The following is a 27,328-nucleotide window of genomic DNA, read 5'->3' as shown; positions in this document are numbered from 1 at the left end:
TGAAATGAATTTCCCAACTTGCCATGCTGGAAAGTCGAACTGACAAAATGTGCATGGTGGATGCAGGAGTTGAAGTTACATTATTGTACAGTGATTGTCAGAATGCAGAAAAATTGCAAAAGTGATTCATTAGAATATTGCTTTTCAAGGTCTACCTTCAATGAAGTATCTCATTTTTTACCTGGAGGAATATTGATACATTGCAGTCATATTCTGTACACCTATGCCCTCGCTCTTTGCCCCTATAGTGTAATATTTGCAGTGTAAATATGTGGAGTTATTTTAGAAGTTACTCTTCTTCCCTTCAGTGCATGTCTGCCTTACACCTTCTCCAGAAGGTACAGTCTGAAAATCTGGAGCCAGGCCTTTGGCATGCTATACCAGCTGGACTATTTTTAAGTGGCTCTTGTTGAATTGCCTGGCTTCTGGTTGGCTTCCCTCTGACAGTATGCCCAAGATTGCTATCTCCCTGTGTAGGGAACAGTGAGAGTAAACCTACATCCTTCTATGCCAGATTAGTTAAAACTCTGGACTTGGGCACAACTCCAAGTTAAATGTTTGTATTTCCCCTAATTAATATTTCTTCTTTCTTCTCCCCCTTTTCCACCTCCCCCACCTCTCAGAGATCATGGTGCAATTGTTGGAATGTCTATTCTGATTTTGATTTATATTTCCCCTGTAAATTAAAGTCATGCTAAACACAATGCTAAATTGGATTAAAGCGCAAAGGAAGAAAGTGTTCAATGGGGATTTCTGGCTGGATATCATGAATCATTATTACTGGAGTGGATAAGATCATTTGCCTTTTCATATTGGCCTAGCCCGTGATGCTCATTATCCCATGAATTAATTTTAAAAAACATTTATTTTGCAACATATCTGATAGCATATTTGGGAAACAATACTTATTCTGCAGCTTTTTCTAAATTTACACTTAATATTCTGAGGATATATTTAAATTTCATAATTTTTCATTTTGCTCTTCAGGTTTTGGGCAATGCTTCAGAGTTTAAAAGAGCAGTGAAGCTGGTGACTACCACAGTTTCTTTTAATAAAGATTCAACTGTGCAAGTCTTTGAGGCAACTATCAGGTGAGCCACAAATCTCCTAATTCTTGTACCTCAGAGATTCTGCTCCATGTTTCTATTCAACAACTCCTTAAGATTTTGTGTATGTATCAGGTGAGGACAGGGTCAAGCTCAACTATAATGACTAATATTCAAACATGGATATGGAGGTGGGCCAGTCAGCTCTGAGGAACATATATTTTTATTTCTGTTGGACTGTTGTAAAGAAGGTATCTTTTTATTTTCTGTTGGACTGTGAATTAAAATTACAGTGGCTGCAGGTTGAAAGACATGTCCACTGGAACAGGATGAGAGATATATACAATGTTGCAGTCCTGGAATAGTGTGTGCCATGAAAGACAGGATAGTGCCAGAAAGGAGTCCTGGACCAAGGGAGCTGCCTAACAACAGCATTTTAATTGGCTCCTGGCCAGGTTACCAGGGCTTTGTGAGAGCCGTGCAAAAAGCTCCTGACCTGCAAAGAGAGAAGATCTAAAATCTCTCCTCCTCATATCTCTATAATCTGCTCTCTGAGGAAACCCCTGTGAAAAGGAAAAGGGGAAAACCACTGTTAGAGACATTGAAAAGCAAGTTCTCAACCAGTAAACTAAATACTGAAAGTGCTGGAAGACTACCTTGTGTCAACAACAAGAACTGAAGGGAATTTGGAAGACATCAATCAAAATCAACTCATTGATTCGTGTACTCCTGACAACAGCATTTTAATTGGACCAGGTGACCAGGGTTTTGCGAGAGGGCAGTGCAAAAAGCTCCTGGCCTGTAAAGAGAGAACATCTAACATTGGTGCTATTGAATGCTTTTATCCCACCATTAAAATCGTGTGTTTGTCGTGGCTAGGGGAACAGTGGGGCTTGGTATTACAGTGCACTATCCCCAGTGGGTCATGCCAGCCCCCAAACCTGTTAGACCTTTGTTCATTGCTACCCTTCGTCAAATTTAACAATCTCTGTCTTATATTTCAATTTGCCTAGCTCCCACAGCCTTTTGGAGGGAGCACGTTCCAGATTAGGAGAAATGTGGAAAACCTTTGTGTAAAGAAAAAAAGTGTTACCCAATTTGTGGAATTACCATGTGGAAGTTCAGTCATTGAGCATGTTTGAAGTAGAGATTGACAGATTTCTAAATGCTAATGATGTAAAGGGATATGGGGATAGTGTGGGGAAAAAGGCATTGAAGTGGATGATCAGTCATGACCATATTGAATGGTGGAGCAGGCTCGATGGGCTGAATGGCCTGCTCCTATGTTCCTATTTCACTGCAAATGTCCTAGATCTAATTTTAAAATTATGACTTCTTGTTCTGGATTCCCCACCTATGCTATCAAATAAATTGATTAATTTAAACGGCTTGATTAGATTGCCCCCTTAACCTCCTCAAGGGAATATAAGGCAAGTTTACACAAACTGCCCTCAGTTTTATCTTGGCATCATTCTGGTCAATCTGTGCTGTATTCCTCCCAAGGCTCTCTCTCCTGGGATGTGCCCATACCTGAGTGCAGGGCTCCAGATGGGGTCTGGCCAAATCTCTGTACAACTGAAGCATGTTCACCAACTAAGCTCCTCCATGAAGAATGATCACTTAATTTAGATACTGGAGTGTGCTTGGCAGCAGGGAGTCCATGCGCAGGAAGGTAGAAAAGCAAATTGGAAATGATGGAATTTCCCTTATTAAATAACCTACTTGGTAGTATTCCCTAATTAGTGTTTAATGTTAATTGGCTTCTTTTTGAATTAAAATTGTAATTAGGTTAACAAACATCTTCCTTTTCTCCTCACAGAACTATTTCTAGTTGTGCTTTAACAGCTTGTTTTGTTCCGCTGTAGGATTTTGGGAAGCTTGCTATCTGCACATATGATTATAATGGACCCTGCTCAGCCTTTTGGAAACATGACCCCAGATGATTATGATGATGAGTTGCTTCACTTGGCTCGTGACTTGGCTGTGAGATTGCTGCCAGCATTTGAAAACACCAAAACTGGCATTCCTCATCCTAGGGTATGTGACACATGGTGTTATAAACTGGTGCTTGTATTTTTTCATATCTGTGAAGAACTATAAAATTGTTTAACGTTCTTTATTTTACATTACATTGAGAAAACTGTTACAACTTCAAATTGCCCATAATCTGATTTAGTACAGTATTAGATTTAGAGAATTTCTTGCCTTTTAACTAATGTGTATTTGCGCACAAATTATAATGGGCTAATGCATTGGTTTCCCTGTGGACTTGTGCTTCCTTTTTTTTCCCTCCCTTCTACAAATGAAAAGCTTATAGTCTTGTTTGTGGTGCTTTTTGGAAGGGCTGAGCAGAAGCTAAGATCTCCTGTGGGGAAGTAAAATTGGGGAGTTTCAATTGTTGAATGGCATTGACACGCATTTTGGAGCAGGTTGCTTGACTTTTGGATGCAGTGTGAGGACTAGTGTATGGTTGAGAAAGAACAGAAATGAAGGCAAACCTGTGCAGAACACTTCAAAGATTTTAAAACACCAGCCCAGACAATTACCTCAAGGCTTTGGGGCAGTCATAGCTGCTTTTACATTGACTTTAGTGGTATGCTTAAAGGCATTCTATAATTGCAAGTTGTTGCTCCCCAAAATTTCAGTCTCTGGCAACCATGGCAATCTCAATATGAACTAGCCTGATTCGCTAAGACTTGTTACTGGCATGACTTGAACCCTTCTCTAAGGCCAATGTAAGAGTAACTTTTGTGAGATAGTGAATTTGTTAATTTTCTTTTACACAAAAAATTCACTGAACATTAATTAAGTTCTGAATGCTTTTACAATCCTGTCCACTTATCTTGACCCTGGTTTGGTCAACAACCTACTTATGATGATGATAAATGTCAAGACACGGTCCCTTTAAGTTTAAAGAAAAAATCTTACTGTTTGTTGATGTTCATATTAACTCTGGCCTGCTTAACTTAAAGTTTTCAGCCCCTAAAGTTATTAAAAGCTTACCACTTACTTCTGTGCCCAAACTGGACTGGTAAACATCTTCATGATGATTCCTGTGATCTAAGCACATGCAGGGTTCAGCACCCAACCTGGGCTGGTAAACAGCTTAGTGCAGTTCGGCTGAGTACATCGCCCCTGTTCCTGTGACATCTCTCAGTGCCTGGGGCTTGACAGTTCACAGACTCCTGTTGTTGGGGCCTTTTACATAGAAACTAGGAGTAGGCCATTCGGCACTTCGAGCCTGCTCCACCATTCATTATGATCCTATAGGTTTCTTTTTATTGTATCCTTCACAAATGCAGGTAATTTACACTGTGGTAGCAAGCTGCTTAGTCAGCTGCACATCAATTCAAATAAAAAAGGAATTGCTTATGTTGATAATTGAAATATTGACCTAAGCAGAAAGTACTGTATATATGAACTACTTTTTGAGTTAAATATTGAAGTGTAGGATTTCAAAATTGTTTAAGCTGCACCTAAAGAATTCAATTTGTGGCTTTTTAAAATCACATTTTAAGTTTGCAATATCTTGCTTGTCTTTTAAGTGAATGCACAATGAACATTATTCCTGCCATATTGAAAGGTAGGTGCTCAGAATAAATGAGCAATGTGCAGTAGCCACATCTACAGTAGTGATTACAGCTGAAGAGAGGTAATTTTGCTTCACATTGATGAGAGAAAAGACATGGTAAGATATATTAAGAGTTTGTCACAGATGAATGAACTACGATTGCTTGTTGAAGTGGAACACAGAAGTCTGACTTCAAAGAGAAGCTCATTCAAACTGAAAACAGCCAAAAATTCTTGGATGTATTGTAGTGGTTTAATTCCCTGCTGACCTTGAATTTATTTTGCAGTGTGGCATGGCAGAAAGTAATGAAGTAAAGAACTCTACCTTTTTGTTTAAAACAAAAACTTGCAGGTAAATCTAAAGAAAGGGGTGCCTTCTACTTGTCTTAATGAAACGTGCACTGCTGGAGCTGGTTCTTTGCTTGTGGAGTTTGGAATCCTGAGCCGCCTCATTGGGGATTCTACATTTGAGTGGGTAGCTCGCCAAGCTGTGAGAGCCCTTTGGAAACTGAGAAGCGATGAGACGGGACTGCTAGGTACATAAAATGCATTATTTGGGCTTCTGAGTTACTCGTGAAACTTGACAAAAGCTGCATTTTAATGCAAAAGTTCTTGATGTAAAAAATGCCAATTAAAATGTTTGATTAATTTTGAACATTTTGACAAATTGTTTTACATTAAGAACTTTTTTAAACATTAAGTTGTAGCTTGTGGTGCGAGGTGGGCTGTAATGTAACCTGTTTTCATTTAAACCATCGTTATTCCACTTTTCGATATTTGGAATGTGGAAGGAGCTGAATCCTTATTTGTAGGAACAGCAGTGGTTGCTGTTACCGCCATAACTTCTAATAGAAGTTACCATGGTAATGTCACTAGAAATTGGAGAATGGCACACAGTTCAATTATAATGTAGGCATACAAATTATAATTATAAGAAAATGTAGGAACCATTTTGTTCCAAGAGAGCACTTCAGAAAGTTGTTGCCAAGATATCAGGCATCTCAGATGATTATGGTTTTTGTGCTGCTGCTATTTTCCAATTAGACTTGTTTTTAGTTCAGTGCGCCGCTTGATAATGGTGAAGATTAGGAGCTTGCTGCAAAGAGTCAACATTTTCTCCTATGGAGCTTGTCATTGCAAAAATGACAATTATTTAGTTTTAATATAGTGCTTCAACCCATCTGTATGTTTGTGGGTTATACCGTGGCACTAGTAACCTACTGATATGTATGATTTGCTCCAGATATTCGGGCGAATGTAGAAGGAAAAAAATATCTATATGATATGACCTATGTGGATAGTCCACATTTCATGAGAGAGAACTATTTCAAGCCAATTTCTGTTATTTGGGTCATAGTGGTGAGCTTCAATTTTGGATCCACTGCATTGCAGATTTGAGGGTTACTTATTTGAGGCTTTTAAGGAACAGGCCTCAGGCTCACTTTGAGCTACTTATATTTTAACCTAAGGCTTGATTTAATTCTAATTGAAAGACCGACTGCACTTTTTGTATTCTTATTTCCATTCTGACACCCTATTCCCTGTTCATGTCAGGAACCCTTCCAGCTTTTCTGTTTTAACCAGGGGCTTCCTTTGCCATCTGTATTGTTCTTGCCCACCTCAACCAAAGCCTCACTCCTCTAACTGCTCTTCTGTCAACCTGTTGACCTCCCACACTTGAATAAAACTGTTCAATTGAGATATCCTCAGAGCTTCCCCTCTACACTCCATCTACCTGATAACCCCATTCATGTCTCATGTAACTCAGCTACAACAGGAGAATGCAGAGAGAGCACAACAATGAGAGATGAGCAGGAAGAACGAATGGCAGAGAATTATTACAGAAGTTAAAACTTAAAGGAGATAGATAAAAGGAGAGAGAAAAGCAGAGACAAGGGGGGGTGATAGAAGGATTTCCATGGAAGGATAAGTGCACATAATTCTACACGAAAGAACCAACAGTCAGCCTTGAAGGTAAGGAAAGACTGAGCAAAACAGAAAAAGAAATGAATGAAACCCCACCAATTGCCTTCATGTTAAGAGATGCATTGATATTACCTGACTGAACAATGTAATGAGATCCACTAACATATAGTTTTAGTGGATCTTCTTTCAATCAGGACACTTTTTTATATAACCAAACTGGTTATAAGCACAAGTGTTAAGTCCCAACACACTATTATCGGGGCCTCTGATTTTATTAGCTCACAGAATCAGCCATTTTGTGTACATTCTTGCTCGTCTTCTGGATCGATATGTATTCTCCATTTGTACTTGGTGACACAGTGGGATAGAGCATCAAAAATGTTGGCATGAACAGTGAGATCTGGATTACCATCCTGAACCAAACTTTGTTTATAACCTCCTTCTGGAGGCTTAATACTTTTCCACTGGAAATCGTCAAGAAATCAATCCAGAGTTGCTCTTGTGATATACTTGGAAGCTTAGGAGTCCTTATCCGTGGCTGAGAAAGGAAATGAATAAACTTGGTGTTCGTTGCATTTGCGAAAAAAATCCCTGAGCAATAGCTAAGCTAATTCCTCTGTTTAGAGAATAGCATGGTTTTTTTAAACAATTGACAAATTATACTAGTGTAACACTGAAGACCGCAGTTTCAGTGTGCATAAAGTACATTGAAGATTTATTCATACAGATATCAAGCTCTCTTAGTATAATTTGATTTGTAAGCCAATTGAAATAACTGTACTGCCCTTCAATGTATTACTTGATCACTGGTGTTTACACATGATGTAACTGATACAGCATTTGATTCATTTTTCATCACTCCCTAAATTTATATAAAAAATAGGATGTCTGAACTTTGAGTTCTGGGGAGGTGGTTTATTTCTCACGGGCATAATCCGTCCATTTGGAAGTTTTTACAGCTGCTGTTGGAATTCCTGCACCTTTATTGGGCATACCTTTCAGTTTAGAGTCTGTTTCTTTACCGCTGTAATGATGAAGTTGCTAACTGATGTCTTTGGCATTTAAAATTAAAGCTCTGCCAAGATCTAACATTTGAGCGTGGAGAATTTATCTGAACTCCTGGACATTTAGTTTGCCTTCATTTTTTACACAGGGAATGTGGTAAACATTCAGACTGGACAATGGGTTGGAAAACAAAGTGGATTAGGGGCAGGAATGGACTCATTTTATGAGTATCTTCTGAAATCCTACATACTATTTGGAGAAAGTGAAGATCTGGAGATGTTTAATGCTGCTTATGAAAGCATTCGGAATCATCTGAGGAGAGGGTATGATATCCTTGTAACTACAGCTTTTAAGCTCATGGATAATTACTATCTTCAGCTGTAGCTTCATCCAGCCATGCTACAAGCGTTTTATTTAATTTTGTATATCTTTGCACCTTATTGATATAGGTTGCCATGCAATTGTAAATTCAATGAAAATTCATGTAATTCCAGTAAACAGTAATTTCTGAAATTTTTCTTCAACATTTTTAGAGCATTAAGCTGTATAACTTGTAAAGTAATGGTTAAAGCAGGTTGGGGGAGAATGGTTATGAAAATCAATGTAAACCATTAATTTTGAGAAGTCCCACCACAAAGCTCTTAAGTTTGTGTATTGTAAATTTATAACTTGACGTTAATTTTAATCAATGGGTTTTCTCTTTACCGCCACTGAACAAATTTTTAAAAATACTAATGACAGAAAATGCTGGAGCAAGTGGGATTGGTTTGTTTAATCAATACAAGGCAAACTATCTTAACTTGCACTTGATTTCCATAGTTTTATATTATGGGGAAATGTTGCCCTATTCTTCTAGGAAGCGTTAACAGTATAAAGCAGATTTCCTTGCAGAAAGTGAGCAAAGCCGTATTTTCAGTACCTATAATACTTATAACTTGCATTCTGTCTATAAAATGCACAGCTCGTAGCTTGCTAATTGAAGGGATTTGTATGTAGTTTCAAAAGGGTAACTAAATCTATTAGCTGTATTTCCAGACACTGGGTGCAGTTTCATGTATGCAAAGCACATTTCTTGCCTTCTTGAGAACAGCAGGGCTGTTTCTAGGGCTGCAGAAATTCACTCATTTCAGCAATTTTGAGTGCAACTGGTAACCAATTCACTTGGTGTCATCAAGACTTAAACTTACAATTTCCACTAAAAAAAGAGCTTCTTGTGCTGCTTTTGCACAATCGAAAGAGATTTCTCTGCCAAGTTATTTAAGAACGTTTTGGTATGGAAAACTGGTTTCCTTTTCTGATTTGGCATTTACTCAAGTTATACTGCCATCAAAACAATAATAAAATAGCACCTGATCGTGGCAGGTGGTATGTGAGGACAATGGTCCTTACGTGAATAGTGCTGGAGCTTGTTGGTTGGTTCTTTCCTATTTCACAAAGGACAGCCATGTTTCTGCACTTCACCACAAGTAGACTGGGTGCAAGTGAAATTCTGTGTTATGACCCAGCAGTTGGTAAAGCTGAGTTGTTTAAAAATCCCAGAGAGAAACTTTAAACAACTGTCATAACCTATATTTTTAAGTGGTACGTTTGAGATGCAACTCTAAATTCAGGAATCAGACCACCAGTTCTCGAGAGGTTTTTATATTAAATTAAATGAAACATTTTATTAAGTTATAATACATTAAAGACATACACATAGCTACAAATCACTATCATAACTTTTAACAAATTCCCACATTAATCTCCACTAAGGAACATCAACCCATAGATTTTTAAGCAAACACCAGGCAAAGCATTTTCATCTTACAAATTCAAACTCAGGTTCCTGTCGAGACAGTTGTAGGCTTACAGCTGCTTTGATCTTAGCTTGCTCCTGCCCTGCACACAGTTATACCCAAACACAGCACATTGAACGTAAATTCTCATTGTATCACCAGCCCCTTTGAACTCCACCTCTTCTAACAATGAAACCTCTTTTATAATACCAATTTTATTAGTGATATGAGCATTGCTTGGTCTCTGCTAGCTAGGTACCCTTTATTGAATGCTCTATTCAAGAAAATGCAAATCCATTCTACCTCTCTTATACCTCAGAACCAGTACACATCAAAGCATCCAGACTAGCTGGTTTTAGTTCAATTAAGACACACCCACAGACTAGATCTCTATTCTAAAAGAAAAATATTTTCCAATATTATATACATTTAATAGCTTCATAACACTGACATTTTAAACCTTTCTCCTGGAAACACATTATAGATTTGATCATTTGTCAAATGGGGACCAATCAGCCTTTTTTTTAACTTTCTGCCCACAAAACATTTATGACTAAATGTTTTAACCAATGCACTGCAAGAATGGTGAAATTAAACAAGCTGGCAATTTCTGCAAAGCCTTTCCTAATATTTTCTATGCTCCTTTGTTGATAGAATATACCTTTTCTGAGGGGTGAGGATTCTGGGCGTAAGGTTTTATGTAATTTGAAATGACAGCAAGAAAGTGTGATGGGTGTCTGGAAAATATGCCAGCTTAAAGGCCACCTTCTGCTCCTGAAAATTTGTGTCTTGAATACGCAGAAGTTATATTGCTCTTTCAGCCTGGATATTAAAACATATTTTAGAAAGCTGCATACAATTGCCAAGCATAGAGTCAGAGGATTAATTGATGGATTACAAACTCACCTGAAATCTTAATACTTTTTATAGATTACTTTTGCCCTATTTTATTAGTCTGCCTAGTTCTCCATGTGCTGTTGGTCTGAATAACTGCAGGTCTCCAGATGGGATACTCCACATTTGAGAATCAGTCCATAAGAATTCTTGCCTCAACTTTTGAAAACAATCAGAGTAAATTACCACATGGTACACAATATAGCATTGAAAATGTGCTGTTGTGATGAACTGGTATACTGCCTATAGCAATGTCTTGATGGTATTTGCATAGCAACAAATTTGAATGGAAACAAATGTTATGGAGTGCTGGAGTCAGTGGACTCTTCCAGCTCAACAGTTTATTTTTAATTGGGATTTACTGCCAGAGCATAGGTATAAATTTGTATTATATTTCTCAACATGCAGACGTGAAGCTTGTAATGAGGGAGAGGGAGATCCTCCGCTCTATGTTAATGTGAATATGTTTAATGGTCAACTAATGAACACATGGATTGATTCACTACAGGCGTTTTTCCCTGGTCTTCAGGTATCTTTATTGATTTTAAAATTGTAATTTTTTCTAGCCTTTTTATAACCTTCCTTGCATGACCTTACAGTATAAGATTTTTTATTTGCTTCAGGTTTTAACAGGTGATGTAGAAGATGCCATTTGCCTTCATGCCTTTTATTATGCCATATGGAAACGCTTTGGAGCTCTTCCAGAGCGGTATAACTGGCAGCTTCAAGCACCTGATGTGATGTTTTACCCACTAAGACCTGAATTAGTTGAGTCTACTTATCTGCTGTATCAGGTATGGCACTAGAAATGTATTCTTTAACAATATCCCATTCAATTGAATTCTCTTCCACCCTCATTATCAGCACAAGCTGTACCAGGTAGGATCTCATTTGGTTTACTGGAACCTTGAGGTTGGGCGAGTGTTACAAAATTGTGCTCCACAAAAGGAAGCATTTTGGCTTCACATTTAAATTGATACAGAATAGGATACACTCTGACACAGTGGATCAGGTGGATCTTCAAATCTTCCCTCAATACAGCAAATTCATTTCACCCTGCACCACCCCTGGATGGGTTCAAGGATTTTTACAAAATTTTGGGTCCATTTAGATTGATTTTTTTTTAAATCCAGATTGTTGTACTTGCATATATATTTCAAGGGTGTAGGGATTTTGATCAGGACAGACTTTCGATACACTAAGCTAAACATGTTCTCCATGGGCAAAACAAAAACAATTACCTGGAAAAACTCAGCAGGTCTGGCAGCATCGGTGGAGAAGAAAAGAGTTGACGTTTCGAGTCCTCATGACCCTTCAACAGAACTGAGTAATATTAGGAGAGGTGAAATATAAGCTGGTTTAAGGGGTGGGGGGGTGGTGTGGTTGTAGGGACAAGCAAGCAGTGATAGGAGCAGATAATCAAAAGATGTCACAGACAAAAGAACAAAGGAGGTGATATTATCTAAACGAATGTGCTAATTAAGAATGGATGACAGGACACACAAAGTACATCTCTAGTGGGGGTGGGGTGGAGAGACTAACAGGGCATAAAAGGTATAGATTTAAAAATAATGGAAATAGGTGGGAAAAGAAAAATCTATATAAATTATTGGAAAAAACAAAAGGAAGGGGGAAGAAACGGAAAGAGGGTGGGGATGGAGGAGGGAGTTCAAGGTCTAAAGTTGTTGAATTCAATATTCAGTCCGGAAGGCTGTAAAGTGCCTAGTCGGAAGATGAGGTGCTGTTCCTCCAGTTTGCGTTGGGCTTCACTGGAACAATGCAGCAAGCCAGGGACAGACATGTGGGCAAGAGAGCAGGGTGGAGTGTTAAAATGGCAAGCGACAGGAAGGTTTGGGTCTTTCTTGTGGACAGACTGCAGGTGTTCTGCAAAGCGGTCGCCCAGTTTACGTTTGGTCTCTCCAATGTAGAGGAGACCGCTTTGGGAGCAACGAATGCAGAAGACTAAGTTAGGGGAAATGCAAGTGAAATGCTGCTTCACTTGAAAGGAGTGTTTGGGCCCTTGGACAGTGAGGAGAGAGGAAGTGAAGGGGCAGGTGTTGCATCTTTTGCATGGGCATGGGGAGGTGCCATAGGTGGGGGGTCGAGGAATAGGGGGTGATGGAGGAGTGGACCAGGGTGTCCCGGAGGGAACGATCCCTACAGAATGCCGCCGGGGGGGGTGAAGGGAAGATGTGTTTGGTGGTGGCATCATGCTGGAGTTGGCGGAAATGGCGGAGGATGATCCTTTGAATGTGGAGGCTGGTAGGGTGATAAGTGAGGACAAGGGGGACCCTATCATGTTTCTGGGAGGGAGGAGAAGGCGTGATGGCGGATGTGCTGGAGATGGGTCGGACACGGTTGAGGACCCTGTCAACGACCGTGGGTGGAAAACCTCGGTTAAGGAAGAAGGAGGACATGTCAGAGGAACTGTTTTTGGAGGTAGCATCATCAAAACAGATGCGACGGAGGCGAAGGAACTGAGAGAATGGGATGGAGTCCTTACAGGAAGCGGGGTGTGAGGAGCTGCAGTCGAGGTAGTTGTGGGAGTCGGTAGGCTTGTAATGAATATTGGTGGACACTATCACCAGAAATTGAGATAGAGAGGTCAAAGAAGGGAAGGGAAGTGTCAGAGATGGACCATGTGAAAATGATGGAGGAGTGGAGATTGGAAGCAAAATTAATAAATTTTTCCAGGTCCCGATGAGAGCATGAAGCAGAACCGAGGTAAGCATCAATGTACCGGAGAAAGAGTTGTGGAAGGGGGCTGGAGTAGGACTGGAACAAGGAATGTTCCACATACCCCATAAAGAGACAGGCATAGCTGGGGTCTTTCACCTCTCTCCTAATATTACTCAGTTCTGTTGAAGGGTCATGAGGACTCAACGTCAACTCTTTTCTTCGCCGCCGATGCTGCCAGACCTGAGTTTTTCCAGGTAATTCTGTTTTTGTTTTGGATTTCCAGCATCTGCAGTTTTTTGTTTTTATGTCCTCCATGGGTTTGCACTGTGTGTTCAATCAAGGATTTAGATCACCTATAATGGAAAGTGATTTCCCTAGGGCCCTTCAGTCCACTCCTGACCCATTTGGGTGGCCTTAAATATTTTTTAATGCTGCAAAAATAGGGAGGTGGTGGGGTAGTGGTATTGTTGCTGGTCTAGTAATCCAGAGACCCTGGGAAATGCTCTGGGGACCCTGGTTTGAATCCCGCCGCGGCAGATGGTAGAATTTGAATTCAGTAAAAATCTGGAATTAAAAGTCTGATGATGACCATGAAACCATTGTCGGTTGTTGTAAAAACCCATCTGGTTTACTAACGTCCTTTTAGGGAAGGAAATCTACCATCCTTACCTGGTCTGGCCTACATGTGACTCCAGACCCACAGCAATGCGGTTGACTGTTAAATGCCCTCTTAAACAAGGTCAATTAGGGATGGGCAATAAATGCTGGCCTAGCCAGCGATGTCCACATCCCATGAATGAATTTTTTAAAAAAATGATGGTGTGCCTGGATCACTTCTTCAATTATAAGTTGCTGTCCCACTTAGGTTGAGGAGCTGGCACAATAAGATCATTAAAACAAGCATGGTACCTGCACTTGAAATATTAAAATTTTGGACCGTGTAGCCTGCACCACTGCACAGCTGTGGGTTCTTTAGTCAGTTATGGGTTCTTTTGTCGGGATATCCTGTGCCAGTTTAAAATTTCACTTCCTTACACAGAGCAATCATTCAACCACAGACCTCTTGCGTCACAGCTAGGCAATTTGTAATGAGCACAGGAGTTGATTGTGAACTCTATGCTCTGTAATTTTGTTTACTGACCATGTTGCATATCCCCATGATCCACCTTGATTTAGGAAGGTGGTAGAATAAACACTTCAGTGGACTGTGGCTTAGGCTGACAATGACAAACAGATGTATTAAAGCATTAACTGGATGTTAACAGAAGCAATGACTTACTGTGGATTTACAGTAGTTACAGGCTTAACTAACCTAATTTTGTGGGATGGAAAATAACAGTTGTTCAGTACTGACTTTTCCAGGCTTCCAGAGTCTTTGCAGAGGGCCTTTCAGTAATAGCTGCATACCTATGTTGCAGGATTTTCATGTGTAGCTGTATCTGGACGAATGGTTAGTCTGAGCTTCCAGCCTGGACTCCAGAAATTGGGCTTTTGGTCAGTCATAAGAAGTCGCAACTGGACCCTTTGCAGGACGTGATTTCTACAGTTCTGTACAGTCAGACATGGAATGTTCTGCGTGGGATAGATTTGTAGTGCAGAGGAACCTAATTGCATCCCCTTGGAGGACGGTACCTATCTCTTGGTCCAAGTTTATCTACAGATAATTCATGTTTATGACTGACGTCATCTTTGTACTTCCCAATACATGTCTGTTTGTGACAGCTTATCAGCTAAATTTAATTAAACTAATCCCATGTATATGGGAAATGGTTTCTGTTCAGTTTTAAAACTAGGAACAGGCAGCTATCTTGACAAATTTCTTGCTTTCTCATTTGACAACACTGACTCATGCTATGGTGCTATTCCACATACACCTAACTTAGCTTTTGGGGACACTGAATTCAGTCAACTGCAGTATCCCATTATTGTTTTGCCCGAGATCAGCCAACTAGGCACAGACTAGTACCTATTTTCAATTGTATGGTTTGGCATGCTACTTTGAAGTGTCTTTATTCATTAATGAAGTATACATTATTTCTTGAAAACGATTCTATAAACACTGAATTTAAAGAAACCTGCAGTTGATTTTATGCTGTGGAGCACTAGCATTGATTATTTGATCTGATGCCCTCTATCGCTAAAGCACTTCTTGTTTTTGTTTGATACAAGGCAACAAAAAATCCTTTCTACTTGCATGTGGGGATGGATATCCTCCAGAGTTTAGAGAAGTACACCAAAGTCAGGTCAGTGCTGGAATAAAATTTGTAGATTTTTTTTATCGGGGTGACTTGCTGTTCATCTGATGTTTATAAAAATTTAAAGTCTTGTGTTGTTCCAAGTCAGTTTTTAAAACTCTCTGCTCCATCTTCTCTGGGTATCAGATTTCTTTTGAATACTGTTGAATTTATATCACTTATCAACACCTGATCTTTGAGGTAGGGCAGAAAAGGTTTTTATTTGCTGAATTGGATGTAACAAAATAAATTTTCACTAATAGTTTGCACTGGATTGTTTGAGTCAATGAGCCATGAGAGGAGGAGGAGAAGTTTGCATGGATGTTATTGGCAGCCCGTTGGAAAGTGGGAACCATCCAAAGTCTCAGGTTTAAATTGGAGTCTTGGATGGTCCCTTGTGTAGGGTCATTGCCCATCGCAAGTTTTAACTTTCTGGGCAATTCCCTTGCAGTCTTTGCATGGGGACTTTAACACATTTTCTGGTGTATCCCCAGCTACCACTGAGTCTCTGGACAGCAGCTCAACATGATGTTTCTTGGTTCAGATCTTTGTTCTGTTAGCGCTGTTTTGTTTATGCTCCTTTCCTTTATGGTTCTCTTGTGCATCCATGCCCTGAAACTCATTGGCTCCATTCCGCCTAGTTCCAGCATGTCATTATCTGATACAGACCACTGTGCCCCTGTCTGCCCAGAATTAGGTGTGACCTTCCTCCAATCAACTGTTAAAGCATGCAGTTATATAAGTTAGTAGTCAATGGGGTTAGAACTATCCAATTCCATGTAGCAGTTAATGAGGTATCACATATCCCAATTGGTGGCTGCACTCTGTCACTTTAACCAACCATTTCTTACACAGACTGCCGTATCCTCGCTTGTCCATAATTAGGTGTGGCTTCCCGCCAGTTAACTGTAAAAGCATGCAAATTGTTAACAGTTAATGAATTTAATGCCATCTAATTCCATCTAATGGTTAAGGAGGGTTAGGCCAACTAACAGTGATTTAAGAATTGATTCATTATCCTTAATGATATAAAAATTGGTTACTTCCTAATATTTCAATAGAACCCACCTGAGACACATTATTGTTGTTCCCTTATTAAAGTTGCCACTTCATGTCTATCTGCTTTCTTATTTTAAGTGTTTTATAACACTTCTAAGCCAATAGACTAAAATTAACAAAACCCCCAGTACCATAATCTGAGCGAAAATTTAAGATTCAGCTAACAAGCAGTACTGCAGATGCTCACCTGGATTACGCACTGTCTCGACTTGAGTGTTTTCCTATTTGTTAGATTGATGTCTCGGCTGCCTCATTGTCCTGAAGCATATGTAGGCGTTCTAAGCTATATTTTGCATCTGGCAGCAAAGTGAATTGGGGAACAGAGCATTGTATGTGTTTCTGCAGTTGATATCCCAAGTTTGTTTGCTCCCTGCTACCTTTGTGTTGTTATTCACTTGGTTTCTGTTGACCAAAGAACAAAACTGTAGGTACCTTTCAAGTACCAGGGAGAATTTCACCATTTATCTTGGCATCTGTTAAAAATGATTCCTGATGCAGATACACACTTTGTTACTTCAATAACTTTTAAAATAAACAGTTTCCTGTCAATTCCTTTCTTTTAGGCAGGCAGTGATCCTTGTGTTGGGGCCACGGTCCTATGGGTACTTGTAGACATTTGGTATCTCATCCAGGTGCCCACTGCCAATGAAGAGCGTAGAAACAGAGATTTTGCAAGAGGGAAGGGCTTCTCCTGTCCGCTGGTTTCTTCCTGACAAAACTAGCTGAATCAACAGCAGAGTTTTGTTGCCAATGGACCTTAAAGATAGCTGGGGCAAAAATTGTTTTGGTATGAGTAAATTATCAGTGGTAAAATTATAGACCACAAAAAAGAATGAGAAACTGCTTATTCTAATGTGCTGTAAAATTTTGTTGTCATGGTGAAAACTCATACCAATCTGACACTGCAATTACAGTTAGCTGTTTTCTTTGCAAATAGATGTGGTTATGCCACACTTCACCATGTAATAGACAAGTCGAAGGAAGATCGAATGGAGAGCTTCTTTCTGAGTGAGACCTGTAAATATTTATATTTGGTATGTTGTTCCTGTAAACATTTTTCAGTGGAATTATAAATTTAAAGCAAGTCAGTTGGTTAATATCAGTGTTCTTTTCAGAATGCTTCTTACAAATGTATAACTGCAGAATAATTGACCTAGGTTTCAAAGCTGTAACATTGAAGATAATACAAATTATTTGAGCTCTGGTGATTGTTTGCATGCTAATACCTTTTTAATGCAGCACCAATATATCTTCTATAGTGTTGCATATGGAGAGCCATGACCAAGTAAAGTCTTCAGGTGAAACAAGGATATAGGATGGGAAATAATTGGACAAGGGAGCAACACTGTTCCACGTTAAAAACCACACATTCTGTTATTTATAATTAAATAGCGTAGTTTAATGAAATAGGCAGACACAAATGTGGCAGATGCAATTTAACACAAAGTATGAAATAATGCGTTTTGGTAGGAAGAATGAGGAGAGGCAAAATAACCGAAACAGTAAAATTAAAATGGGTGCAGGAACAGAGAAACCTTTGAAGGTAGCAGGACAAGCTCAGAAGGTTGTTTCAAAAAAAAAATCATACAGGATCTTTGACTGTATTAATAGAGACAGAGTACAAAAGCAGGAAGTTATGCAAATCATGAGGCTCCCACTGGGGAATTTTGTCCAATTCTGGACACCACACTTTAGGAAGGAAGTCAAGGTTTTGGCGAGGGTGGAGAGGATATTTACTAGAATAGTAAGCAGGGTGAGGGACTAGAGCCGGTGGAGTTATTCTCCTTACATAGTGAAAGTTAAGTGGAGGTTTAACAGGGGCGCTCAAAACCCTGAAGGGTTTTGATGGAGTAGGTAAAGAGGAGCAATTTTCAGCATGAGGGTTGATAACCAGGGGAGACAAGTTCATGGTAAATAGCAAACCTACCAGAGCTAAGATAATTTTATTTACACAAGAATATTATTGTGATGTGGAATATATTGCCTGAAAAATTGTGATCTGGAATGCACTATCTGAAAGGGAAATATTCGGTGATGCCTCTCAAAAGAGAGTGAGATAAATATTTAAATGGGAAAAATTTGGAGGGTTATCAGGAAAGGGCAGGGACAAGTCAGATAACTTTCAAAGAACCGTGAGAGGCCAAACAGCCTTCTGTGCTGCATCATTCTAGAATTCTAACATTTGTGAAGTTGGAAAGCGGAGTTGGTTATAGGTCAGCATATTTTGTATATTACAACCTGAGGGGCTGGGAGGGATGAAACTTAAGACACTAAGTCACGATTGATAGTGTGTAACTGCAGTTCTATAGGTTTACATTAGGATTCTTGATTGTAAACGTGGATGTAGGAGTTTGGCATGAGGGAAATTGGCTGAAGAGTGTTTTAGTTCAGTCACAGAATTTACTGAGACCCATTCCTCTGCCCTTGTCCCAAACCCTTCAAATACTTGTTTTTTTTCTTTTAAAATTTATGGATTCTGATCCTGTCACTGTATATTAAAGAAGCTAGGAACACAACAAGATGATAAACCTTTCAGCTTGTCGATCAGTTCATTTTTGCCCAGCGAATGGCTAGATCTGGAATGCACTGCCCGAGAAGAGGCAGATTCAATTGTGGCTTTTAAAAGGGAATTTGATGATTAACTTGCAGGGTGATAGAGAAAAGCAGAGGAGTGAGATTAGCTGAAAGAGCCAGCATGTGCACAATGGGCCGAATTGCCTCTTGTGCCATAAGCATTCTGTGATTCTCTATATACTGTACCACAAAGCTTAGTGCTGTTGGCCAACTTAGATTGTATGGCTCTTTATTCCTTTTCCCTCGTCATTCAGCTTGTCAAATGCTTTTTGAAAGTTTATTTAAGTAATATCCATAGACACTCCTTACCTACTACATTTATTATCCCTTCATTATGTTCAACAACTTTGGTAAACATGACTTACTGTTTACAAATCCACACTGGCTCTCTGATCAACTCCTGTTTGAGCAAATGCTCAGTCGTTGTGCCCTTAATAACATTCTAGTAACTTTCTCACAGCTAACATTGGATTAATTGAGGTTGTGATCACTTATGTGGAGTTCTGCAGTACTCTTTCATACTTGATAGCTCCAATCTGTGCTGTGTTAATAAGAGTTTCACAAAGCCATTAAAGCTTTACATATAAAACCGGATGGATCAGTGGGTTCTGAAGGTCCAAGTATTAAATGTCAGTCTGATCATAGGAAGTTAAGGATGAAAAATTGTCATTTGATCCATCAAAGCTCATCCCTCCAGTATTCAAGCAGTTCCAAATCAGCTTCCAACTATGCCTTTACCTCTCTTCGCTACCCCAAACCCCAATAGGCATGTCTGTCTACTACTGTGTTTGAAGTTCATTTTAAATGTTCTTCATTCCTTGTGTAAATTCACAAGCTGATGTCTGACATCCTGCTGTATTAATATTTAATCCAAATAGATAAAGACTTTACTTCCCTACACCATTGTAGTGTATAATCCAAATAAGATCCTGTGCTTTCAGTATTAGTTGTCTGGATGAACTTTTAATCTATCTTCCTTTTGACTGTCTGAACAGCTATTTGACGAAGACAACCCATTGCACAGATCTGGGAGCAAATATATTTTCACAACAGAAGGCCATATTTTGCCAGTAGATAAGCTTTTCAGAGAAAAGCCTTGGGAAGATGTATCTTCTAAGGAAGAAGGTACTGTAGATAACTCTGGAGTGCTGGACCACAAACCTGCCAATTCCAGCATTAATGTAAGTAAAGTAAGCCTTTGGGGTTTGCATTGTGGTTTGAAAATAAAAATAAACTTTATTGTTTTCTATATACTGGACCCTTTTTCAGACTAACATCGTGAGGGCCTCCAGTCTGAAATTGTATCACGTGCTGTAACCCAGGTCATGAGCAGCTGTTTAAATACCCTGTGTTATTTCTCTCTCTCTGGTTCAGTGTTGCCTTGATGCTTTGCTGTTTTGTCCCAAAGGCCTAAATCCTGCAACCAGGAAGTTTTGTATTCTGTTATTGCCATGGATCACGGGTCTGGATCCTATCCATTGGTGTCAATGGGTCATTAACTTCAGATGGGTTGAAGAGTAAAGTTTCAAATGAAGTAAACCTGTATTGTATTAGATATGGCTGTCTATTTTTGCAGTGTATTTCCTGTTGTCTGAATTCTGAGTTATTTGAAAGCTTTAGACAAAACTGCGCAATTGATAAAACAAATAACACAGTTATTCATGGAGCACTCTCTGTTCTGAGTTCTCTCCCTCCACTTCAAGATGAGGGATATTGGCATGGGCTGGTGGATGGGAATATGCGTATTTGCTCCCCCCAGTTGCTGGTAGTATCAAGTATAATGTACTATTGCACCTATCTAATTTAGCAAATATGCAGGTTAAAAACCTTCATACAATTTTTTTCAAAAATGCAGCTGTTTGCATACGTTTGTAAATCACCCCATTCTAGCTTGACAGCCCATGATACTATTGCTGTAATAAAACTAATTGCTTTAAAAAAAAATGTTTCCACAGTGCAGCAGAGTCCCCAGTGAGCGGAGATATGCGCTGCCCTTGAAAGGAGTTTACATGCAGCAGATTGACCAGATGGTGGGACTTCTTTAAAGCAACCTCATAAAAAGGGCTTGTATGTGAATAAGCAGGGACTCAACCTTCAACTATGCAACTTTTTATTTTGTGTATAAATATATTGACTTTATTTATTACGATTTTTACAACTTCTCAAAAACATTTCTAGGACATAAAATTTCATCTCTGTAATAGCGATATTATATCTAAACCTTTGCTTTTGTGCAGGGGGACGAATTGTTTTTGTTTAAATGGGTGGGTTTTTGATGCATAGTGTCTTCTGTGAAGGCATAGGAGTAATCGCTTGACTACAGGGCTCTTCCAAAAAGAATAAAATGTAAGAAGACTTATGCTAGCATTTGTTTAAGTGGGTTTGAATATTTGTGTAATTTACCCATAAATGTACAATCATTTGAAATGAAGTTTCAGTGCACATTACAGAATGCACATTTGTACTAATATTAAGTGCTGTGCATGCATCTGAGAACCAAGAATTGGTGATGATCTGCACTGTGAAAGACCGTGCACACACTTTTGGGTATTTTTCCAAGAGTCCCGTGTTGGGTGCAGGGTGTCCAAATGTGGCAGGGGGTGGGGGGGGGGTGTAGAAAGTGTAATCTCTGGATTTACCTAATGTGCCTTGTAGCTCACTGTTTTCACCAAAAGTAGATCATGGCATCTCTTGTCTAAGCACCAAATCCACATTGACTTTGCTAGCTGTCTAATGTGCATGCATTGCCCGTTAGATGGTTGGGCTTGTGCCTGTGTTATGGAATGCAGCACTTATGTTCAAATGTGCCATGATTATGAAGTATATTCTTCAGCCACAATTTGATTCATTTTTGTGGATGATTCCTTGTGATTTTTCTTCTGAAAGTAAAATTCACTTTGCGCCTCTCTCAAATATAAAAACAGCTCAGATATCATCACAGTGGCAGTGCCAAGACTGCACAAACCATTGAAGGGGAAGAGGGTGTGTTGAATGCTGCTCAATACCTCCTCCATATTGATACAGCTCAGTTTGGGAACTCTGCAGTTGGGCTCTAATCAGCACACACTATTCCCTGGTATTGCTTTGTTCTAGTTTGCCATATTGTGCAGTTTAGTTTTGTTGACATTCGCTATTGGAATCCTTCTAGCACTTTTGGCAATTTATAAATGCTCCCTTTAAACTTCAGCACTGCCTGCTTTATAATCTTATGTATCACCAGTGAATTCTTTGTCAAATACTTTCAAAGCATCTGTTTCTGAATTACCTGTGATGTAAGTGGATCTTCTGATAGGCAATTATTGAAATGCATTCCATGTTTTTCTATCTGATGAATTGTGACATTGGATGGGGGTGGTTCAAATAGAACAAGTTAGGCTATTCTGATGTAATTAATTTTTCAGCAAAATATTGAACATTATAGGTTTTTTTAGTATTTTCCACACTCCCACCTGGTTACTTATTTCCTGGTGTACATTATACATATGCAGCCCTTGTTAAATTGGGCATTTTCTTTTGTGTATGCATCTCACTCTCTGGATTGTGAAAATTCAGCACATGGGCGAAATGGTGGAAATTTCAGAATTGTCTTTTTGCATATGCTACTGACAAAAGTCAAGTTATCCAGATAAAAGGAATGAGAGAGTGGAGGAAACTGTTTCTAAAGTATGACTATGTGGTCTGGAAGAGCTGGCCTGCCTTTGACAAGTTGGCGATCGATATTTTGCGAAGAACAAAAATTGTGTAGTTCAAGCTGATGATCGTGTGTGTGGCACCATGCAAATTGAGATGGGGTGCAGAGATTAATTAAAGAAATCTGAAAGGAGCCATTAAAAAGACTTGAATTTATATAGCACCTTTTATGACCACTGGGCATCTCCGTCAATTAATAGACTGAATTTTGTTGATTCCATGTTTTGTCACTGTCTGTGACTGCATTTTCTGACCAAGTGTTTAAGGAGCTGTGCTTAATCCACTATTTCCAGTTGTGCAAGAATGACTTGCATTTCTGTAACACTATCTTTATCCTCCAAATAAGGAAGCACTTTATTCCTGTCCAGTGTCTTCGTTGGTAGGTAGAATGAGACTGGGAACCAAAGGTTCTGAAATCATGGCTCAAACATGCCTTCTGCCTCAAGGCCACACATGAGGCTGTCTTCACTTAAGGGCTTAATTTCAATTTTTTTTCTACAATACATCTAAAATATCTGTACTCCCAGCTGGATCAAAATCCCTTGTTGGTAATAGTTTCCTTGTTGGGTTGCTGAAATTTCAAGTCTAGAAACTGGACCGAAAATAATTTGGACAGATCTGTGCATTCTAATTAATACTATTACTAGAGTAAGTTTGCCTGTTCCCTCCTCAAACTACATTTTGGCCTATTTGAATGAACATTTTGTGCACCAGCAGCCTCTGTTTGCCCTCTGAATTTTTTTTTCGGTCAAGTGGTTAACCCTCTACAATCATTTAATCTCTAGTTCCCTACAGATTTTGGCCTTTTGTGTGTGGGTGAGGGAAGGAGCCTGGCTGGGGAACAGGGCTGAATTGTGTTCAGAGTCTTCCTTCAGTTATATGTGCAATGAAGGTGCCAAATGTTGGAAGTTTGATGACCAAGGTTTTAACATTTTAAGTGATTTCTGTTTGTATCACGTCCTTTTACCTAATTGACTAACCTGGGTGTTGTGGCAGATGACAAAGCACATTGGATCTGCCTCTTTTTTAAAAATATGTTGGTAAGAATAATTGTCAAATTCCATTTTCTTACAAATAAAAGTATTTACTCAGAAGCTGGATGTTTAATATACGGGACATTGTTGTAGTATTAAAGTTTACCAAAATCAATGTGCAATACACTTATATAAAAGAAAAACTGTATAAATTTTATTTTCCCAGAAATGAACAATGGTACTGAAATTGTCAAAGGACCAAACAAATGTCAATAAAAATGTGGTGCCATTGTCTTTTTTGCTTCATTATTTTGCAAATGCCTAGACCAAAACATGCAACTCTGCTTCTTCTAAGCTTTGCTTATACAAAGACTTGGTGCAAATTATAGGTTTTTCTATAACTAGCAAGTTGGGCATCTTCAATCTGTAAAACAAAGGTTGAAGTATCCTTTGTCACAAGGCACATTAAAGCAAGGATCACCCTAGTTGTTTCACCCTCCATCACAGTGCCATTTCTTACCTACATTGGTGATTGTGGGTGACTGAATAGTCAGAATTCCCCATTTAGATGTGTTAATCATCTTTAAGAGGAATACTAATATGATGTGATTTTTGGTACAATGAAAATTTTAAACTCTTCAGCGTACATAGTTGGTTACTTGGTACAAGCAGTTAATCTATCAGTTTTTTTGGGCCTCCTCTCCAAAGTAAAATTGTCCTTGCAATACTAGTCACAGTCTACCCAGGTGAGGAAACTAGTCCTCTATACAAGGTCACTCTTTTCCCTGGGGATTTGTGCTGTACCTAATTTTGTTTGCTTTCCATATTGTTGGTTTTACAAAGTGTCCTGTGACCAGTGTCCTGACCAGTTGCTCATGTATACTTAAGTCTTGTGCTCCTGTTACCTTTTCTCTTTCTAAGTCTTATTTCTGCAAACTATTCAATCCCCTTATATTAGATCTTTGTTTCTTGCAACTTCTCCACCAAGTTTTCTTTTGCTAGCAAGCCAAGCTTCATTTCTGTTTCATTTCCGAGCCACTTACATTGTAATCAAAAATGATGCTGTAGAACAAGCCTTACTAATTATAAAAGCAAAAAACTGGAGATGCTGGAATACCAAAACAAAAACAAGAATACTTGGAAAAATTCAGGTCTGACAGCACCTGCGGAGAGGAACACAGTTAACGTTTCGAGTCCATATGACTCTTCAACAGAACTAAGGAAACATAGAAAAGAGGTGAAATATAAGCTGGTTTAAGCAGGGGCGGGACAAGTAGAGCTGGATAGAGGGCCAGTGATAGGTGGAGATAACCAAAAGATGTCATAGACAAAAGGCCAAAGAGGTGTTGAAGCTGGTGATATTATCTAAGGACTGATAAAGGTACAGATAGCCCTAGTGGAGGTGGGGTGGGGTGAAGGGAGGGATTGAAATAGGCTAAAAGGCAAAGATAAAACAATGGATGGAAATACATTTAAAAATAATGGAAATAGGTGGGAAAAGAAAAATTATATAAATTATTGGAAAAAAGGATCAGAAAGGGGGTGGGTATGGAGGAGAGTTCATGATCTAAAATTGTTGAACTCAATATTCAGTCCGGAAGGCTGTTAAGTGCCTAGTCGGAAGATGAAGTGCTGTTCCTCCAGTTTGTGTTGAGCTTCACTGGAACGATGCAGCAGACCAAGGACGGACATGTGGGCATGAGAGCAGGTTGGAGTGCTGAAATGGCAAGCGACAGTGAGGTCTGGGTCATGCTTGCGGACAAACCGAAGGTGTTCCACAAAGCAGTCAGCCAGTCTGTAGAGGAAACCGCATTGGGAGCAGCGAATGCAGTAGACTAAACTGAGGGAAGTGCAAATGAAATGCTGCTTCACTTGAAAGGAGTGTTTGGGCCCTTGGTGAGGAGTGGGGAAGTAAAGGGGCAGGTGCTGCACCTTCTGCGGTTGCATGGGAAGATGCCATGGGAGGGGGTTGAGGTGTAGGGGGTGATGGAAGAGTGGACCAGCGTGTCCCAGAGGGAACAATCCCTACGGAATGCCACCAGGGCAGGTGAAGGGAAGATGTGTTTGGTGGTGGTATCATGCTGGAGTTGGCGGAAATGACGGAGGATGATCCTTTGAATGCGAAGGCTGGTGGGGTGATAAGTGAGGATAAGGTGGACTCTTTCATGGTTCTGGGAGGGAGAGGAAGGTGTGAGGGTGGATGCGCGGGAGATGGGCCAGACACGGTTGAGGGCCCTATCAACCACTGTGGGTGGAAAATCTCGGTCAAGGAAGAAGGAAGACATGTCAGAGGAACTGTTTTTGAAAGTGGCAGAAAATGAGAGAATGGGATGGAGTCCTTACAGGAAGCAGGGTGTGAGGAGCTGTAGTCTAGGTAGCTGTGGGAGTTGGTAGGCTTGTAATGAACATTGGTGGACAGTCTATCACCAGAAATTGAGACAAAGAGGTCAATGAAGGGAAGGAAAGTCAGAGATGGACCATGTGAAAATGATGGAGGGTGGAAATTGGAAGCAAAATTAATAAATTTTACTAATTATTTTAAAATTAATTACTAATTATTGTTCCATCCTGATGAATATTCAATTCTTGATTCAATTCAGAATCTTCTTCCTCATTCTCCAATAGTAGGCTTTCTATATTATAATCCAGTCTTCTATCCAACACTTTCAAAAAGCTTGCTCAAATCTGAAGTGTTAAAACTTCTTGAGTTACCTCTAATCAGATCTTGAAGTCAAATAGATTTGACTTTTGAGAGCACTCTAATTTGCCAACCAAATTTATAGTTTTATTGTGTTTTTCTAATGACTCAATGTTTGGAAACAATAGACTTGGAGAAATATATGTAATTGCCCAGTTTTCCTGCGTAGAGATATAACTTCTATCAATCCTTTCAACCCCAATTCTACAAATTGTGAAGGAAAGCTCCAAAATTTTATAGGTCTCCAGTTGCATGTCATGTTCTTGATAGCTTCATTATATCTTGATAAGTTACTGTAAGCAAGATCACGCAATGACTTTGTTCCTACTAAACATCAGATGCTAACTTGTTTATCATTCAACATGCATCTTGCAGGACTGTCCAACCTTTTCGTGTGAGGAGCCAGGTTTCAATTTTTTGTCTCACTCGGGGCTGATGAGCAAATTTCGGAACTAAATGACTTGGCACAATATTAAACATGATTTTTTTTAAAAAACTGACGTATGAAAAGAAACAACTTGCTGAGTTTAAAAAAAAGCCAAAGCAAAAAATTATTTTTAAAAGATTTAGCAGTGAGTAAATATAATGATTAGAGTTTGTGTGTGGCTCACTCCCAGTCTCAGGGTGCTTGCTCATTTGCCCACTGAGGGTAGGTGAGTGTGTGTTTTGGTAGGTGCGGGTGAATGAGAATCCTAAGACTGGGAGTGAGCAAGACACACACACGCCCTTCTCTCCCTCTGTTTCATACTTATTTTCCCCTCCCTCCCTCTCACAAACACTCCTCCTTCCCCCCCTCACACACGCACACTCCCCTCTCTCTCATTCATCTCTTACACACTGTCCTTTCCCACAATCTCCACACACTTCACACTCTTTCTTTCACATCCTCTCTCACCCAAATGCACACACTCCTTTCTCTCTCATACACTCCCCTCTCTCTCCACTTGCATTTCACTTTCTTTCACACACATGCCCCTCCCTCACACACACATGATTTCTCCCTCCTTGCACCCACACACTTCCCTCTCACGCATTCACTCGTCTCTCTTTCTCCACTCACACTCATATCTCTATCACCAACACAATCACACCCTCATGCTCACATGCTGATGGGTCCTGTGCTCGCTCACCCATCATTCTGAGGCCCCTTGCTCTGAGGCCTGTGCTTTCTTCTGCCCCCAGCTCCGGGTCCTGCTCTTCTCCT

The 27,328-nt window shown here is 39.6% G+C and overlaps 1 protein-coding gene across 2 annotated transcripts in view; it reads left to right on the top strand.

The window, feature by feature from the left end:
* Window positions 1–23,720, top strand: part of edem1 (ER degradation enhancer, mannosidase alpha-like 1) — a 38,208-nt gene extending 14,488 nt beyond the window's left edge. Inside the window, exons 3-12 of one of the 2 annotated variants that reach the window (XM_041191957.1) lie at window positions 988–1,091; window positions 2,912–3,083; window positions 4,969–5,152; window positions 7,696–7,870; window positions 10,625–10,745; window positions 10,840–11,010; window positions 15,065–15,138; window positions 17,126–17,222; window positions 19,758–19,943; window positions 20,718–23,720. In XM_041191957.1, the coding sequence (XP_041047891.1) occupies window positions 988–1,091; window positions 2,912–3,083; window positions 4,969–5,152; window positions 7,696–7,870; window positions 10,625–10,745; window positions 10,840–11,010; window positions 15,065–15,138; window positions 17,126–17,222; window positions 19,758–19,943; window positions 20,718–20,807 (1,374 nt within the window). In that variant the 3' untranslated portion in view covers window positions 20,808–23,720. The remainder of the gene's footprint in view (window positions 1–987; window positions 1,092–2,911; window positions 3,084–4,968; window positions 5,153–7,695; window positions 7,871–10,624; window positions 10,746–10,839; window positions 11,011–15,064; window positions 15,139–17,125; window positions 17,223–19,757; window positions 19,944–20,717) is intronic. The other variant, XR_005943564.1, reaches the window with a different exon arrangement.
* Window positions 23,721–27,328: the final 3,608 nt, after the last annotated feature.

The sequence above is a fragment of the Carcharodon carcharias genome, chromosome 7, assembly GCF_017639515.1.
Source record: "Carcharodon carcharias isolate sCarCar2 chromosome 7, sCarCar2.pri, whole genome shotgun sequence".
Classification (NCBI taxonomy): domain Eukaryota; kingdom Metazoa; phylum Chordata; class Chondrichthyes; order Lamniformes; family Lamnidae; genus Carcharodon; species Carcharodon carcharias.
This window is presented reverse-complemented; position numbering and strand designations above follow the sequence as displayed.